The following is a 4,298-nucleotide window of genomic DNA, read 5'->3' as shown; positions in this document are numbered from 1 at the left end:
AATAACAACTGCACAGGGAAACATAAAATGCAGTATGCTGAAGAAAGGGCACAGCATTACACCTACTAAGTTTTGTGTGAAAGTATTCCAAAACAATCAATAAAGAATGTACTGCATTGAAAGCAAGGCTGAATCGCCTAAGGCATGGTCTTATCTATAAGTGCATGGCTACCAAACTCAGGAATTCATTTAAAGCTTAACACTGTATTATTTAAAAACTGCCATTTATGTTTCATGCACAGTTGTATTTGTCAGTTTGTCGACACTTGAGAAGCTTCAGGAACGTCTCCATCTTATGGGCATCTTTCTTGAAGCAGCTGAGCAAGGTATAGTCTCTCATAACAGATTCAAGCATCTCGGGCTGCACATCGTACTGGAATAGGCCTTGTTCACTGTAGGATGTGGTCATCATCCCCTCATCCAACATCTGGAGAACCATATTTGGAAACATGACAGAAATAGTTTGGAAAAAAACACAATAATGAAAGCTGTTTATTGTCAACCAATGGTTTTAAAGTGAAAGAGAGAGGTTAAGTTCGAATATGTAAGGAATATGTAATGTAAAGAATAGAGACTGATTATCAAAATCATTTCACTGGCAATTGAACCTGACAGAAGATTTTAAAATGAAATCTACAAACAGTACAGTGTATTGTCCTATGATGCACATGTTAGTTTAATTGTATTAATGTGTATTTGTCCCACCTTCTTGATGAGGACCACCACTCCTTGCTCCAGACTGATCAGTTTCTCAGACACCCACTTGGTCTTGTTGAGCAGCATGTCAGGAGCATCATCATAGCGATCCAATGTGGTCTGCAGGTAGACCAGAGGTTCGATCCATGACTGGACTAGCATCAGAACAGAGTGGAGCAACCATTTGTCCTGCAAGCAACACAGATTTAGAGTTGATAACAAAAATTAATGTAGGACTAAATTAATAAGCACATTTAATCACATAGTAAAGTCCCAAACACAAAACACAACACAACATACAGTAACACAGCTATAAAACTGACTTTGCTTTATTCAAGTTGATGGAGAAATATTTATGATCAATTTTAAAACTGCTGGTTGAAAGTTAGAGTTAGGGTTAGGATCATCTCTATTATAGTAAATGTGATCTTTGAAACTGCATATACTGCAAGGTCCCTCTTTATGTTAGTGATTTATCCTCTGCCCTTTCTTTTGAATTATTGCCCGCTTAATGCTTTACGGGACATTTGTATGGTTGTCATTTGCATTGGGTTTAGAGTCTGCTCTGGCTTAGGAGATTTTGAGCAGGCTCAACTGCTTCACCCATGACAATTCAACCTCCTTTTGTTGCTGAAGGTTTTGTAGCTGACAAGTACCTGATCAAAATCCAATCCTTCCAATCCTTTATCAAGTTCTTCCTTTAAGATTACCCCTGTCCATTGGTATCCTACAGTAATTCTGTTGGATTTTCAATTCTGAATGACCACTAAAATTAGCACTTAGAGCAATTTATTTTGCCATATATATAGACTACAATTACACTTTTTCTAGAGGAAGGATTATTGTAGAACCTTCCATTAACCAAATTACACATCAGCCAAATCACCATTTATTGGCCTTTCACTAAATGGCTCGGCTTAGTTTCTATGCTACTTATGATGTTGACCGCTACCGTAAAGGGCTGTACATTGGAGGACAGTAGCAAAAAGAAAAAGCAGAAAACTTCATGTGTAATTAGTGTAAATGCCCCACCATTACACCACACGTATAATAAGGATAGGAGGTTATCTTACACTCTTACACACGGTCATTAACAAGAAGTCATGGTCTTTTAGCACCAGTGCAGCTAAAAAGTGATTTGTGAGAAGAGATATGCACCCAAAGGATGCATTTACACCACCCAACAGTTGTCACAAAAGCACACAAAACAACCTATAGCAGTTTTACTTATGCTTGCATACAAACACTTCAAATGAAACTGCTTCTACATGTCATAAACACATTTACACATACACATGAAAGCAGAGGTGCACACATATACTATGATTTATGTGGCAATCCGTGGCCATGTGCTTACAGATATTTGTTGGATTTCACTTTTTGAGCTGGGGATGGGTAAGGCTTTGGTGATGCATGCATAGCCTGCCTGGTTCCTCTGAAGCCGCAATGGGAATGGGACAAACATCTCCTCCTATACACGCATGAACAAAGACCGAAAACACGCACACACACACAGATCCACATACATTTTTGTTACAATACTGTACTTGTGATGACTTTGACTGAACCCAAGGATTGTTAGATAGAAATGCAGGCAAGCAAAGGTTTCATTTTTTAGTTTACTTTACTTAAAAAAATTCAAGATTGTAAGCAGCAAATATATTTGGTTATATAAGCTTGCTTGGTTTGCATAATTGGTTAAAACATTTACAGTCTAGTCTTATAAAACAACCTTAAAGAAAAGGGGAGAAACACAACACTTTCATGGATTTTTCAAACCGATGTGAAAATCTTGTATTCTCATAGGTGTCAAAATACAAGAACAAACAACAGCAGACCCACAAAAAGACACATTAGTAAAACAATGACATGATGCTTCACCAGTCTTTACCACTAGAGACACAGCAGAGACACAATTTGTTCTCTAGCATGTTCTCATCAGTAGACCCCATGCAGTGTCTGCTCAGTAACAAGCCCTACATCATTCCATTTCAAAGACCATTTTGGATCTCAAGACTCAGAGTGAAGGGGATTCAACAGGCTGCAAAACATGTGCTCGCACTGCTGCAGTATATCATTATCACATTCGTATTACTCCACTGTAGGCCACCCCTTTCAATAAAACATCTATGGCTCTAAAGAAAGACAGAAGATTACTTTGAAGCCTGGCAGTGAGGCTAAGTTCATGTCAGAATCAAAAGCAAATAACAGTATCTAACAGTAAGTGTCAGTGCTGTTGGTCCTGCATATTGTGAAAAAAGGGCCAACAAAAAGTCCTTCTGGTCTCATTGTAGAACTCATTCAAAATATTCCACATGCCATAGTTCATGATAAATAATATAGGGGCATGTAGGACTCAATGAGTGATGTCTTTTTAATGACCTTTCAGCACTAAAATAGAATTTGATTGCTCCCAGGATGAGTTTTATTACTTAATAGTTGTTATTTTTAGTTATATGCAGAAAGTAATATTGGACAGCTTCTCAGCCGAGAATTCAGTATTGCTGTCACTGTACTCTTTTCCAAAGGCAACATTTCTACAACAATGTTTTTCTAAATGCTGATTTCCTATTTTATAAAACTATCATTTAAAAAAAACATGCCCAACAGCATCAGATAAGAATATTCTCCCGTAGTTTATGGATTTTCTTAGATTGCACATCAGCTGAATCCCCTCTTTCTGGGCAGAAAAATATTATCTGATGCTTTGTGTGAAGTATGAATCTGTTTCTCCTGAGACTACACACACAACTAAACCTTTGCCCTTTCAGTATTCTGTAATAGCCTGTGGATGCAACGGGTCTGCAGCACATTTAAACTATTTTTTCCCATACAGCACACAAGTGCAAAGATACATTTTGGTGTAGTGGTCAGTGTTACTCACAAACAAAGAACATGATTCTTCTGAGACACGGTAGATGAGCTCAGCATGCTGGATGACTCTGTCTAGAAGTTTCTCTTGGGAGATGGAGGGGCAACGGGAGAGACTGCCTTGCTCTTCCTTACAGTCTAGTGGGATACTTACGATGAGAAGGTAGGGCCAGAGCAACACAGCCCATACACCCTGCTGCATGACTGAAGATAACCGCATACACACAAATGTAAAAAACATTCACAGGTAAAATAGGCCACTGCAGAAAGTATAGTCTGAAAATCATACTCTTTGTTTATCAGACATTGTTTGCTCTACTTCTACCTTATTTACCTTTTCAGAATTGCATAAATCAAACGTCACTTTTAAAAATGAAATGCAATCATGTGTGTACAATTACATGTGTTTGTGAGGTGTGAAGCATTACCTGTCATCATGTTCATTCTGTCTGTATTCTTCAAGTCTTCTTAGCTTTTCCTCTGACAGCATTTATAAAGCCTGACCAGGCCATGCATAAAAGGAAAAGGTCATTTTGGTTTTGCATTTCTTGTCTCATGCATAATACCAAGATGACAACTGTTGTCAGGCATGGGAGGCCTGACAATAGTGTGTACCTGATTCAAAGTTGTAAACTAGGAATTTCTTCTAAATATATGAAATATCTATCAACCTACCTCATCAAATAAATGTACAGTTTTGTACCAACCAGCATCCTGATGCAACCCAGTCA

General features: G+C 38.0%; 1 protein-coding gene across 1 annotated transcript; it reads right to left on the bottom strand.

Moving 5' to 3' along the window:
* Positions 1 to 232: 232 nt before the first annotated feature.
* smtla (somatolactin alpha) lies at positions 233 to 4,011 on the bottom strand. Its single transcript, XM_053321133.1, has 5 exons — positions 3,996 to 4,011; positions 3,581 to 3,771; positions 2,054 to 2,167; positions 706 to 885; positions 233 to 427 (listed from the first exon to the last, which is right to left on the bottom strand). The coding sequence occupies exons 1-5, from the start codon at positions 4,009 to 4,011 to the stop codon at positions 233 to 235; spliced, it is 696 nt and encodes a 231-aa protein (XP_053177108.1).
* Positions 4,012 to 4,298: the final 287 nt, after the last annotated feature.

The sequence above is a fragment of the Scomber japonicus genome, chromosome 6 (genome assembly GCF_027409825.1).
Source record: "Scomber japonicus isolate fScoJap1 chromosome 6, fScoJap1.pri, whole genome shotgun sequence".
Taxonomy (NCBI): domain Eukaryota; kingdom Metazoa; phylum Chordata; class Actinopteri; order Scombriformes; family Scombridae; genus Scomber; species Scomber japonicus.
The sequence above is the reverse complement of the archived record's forward strand: the minus strand, read 5'-3'. Positions and strand labels throughout refer to the sequence as shown.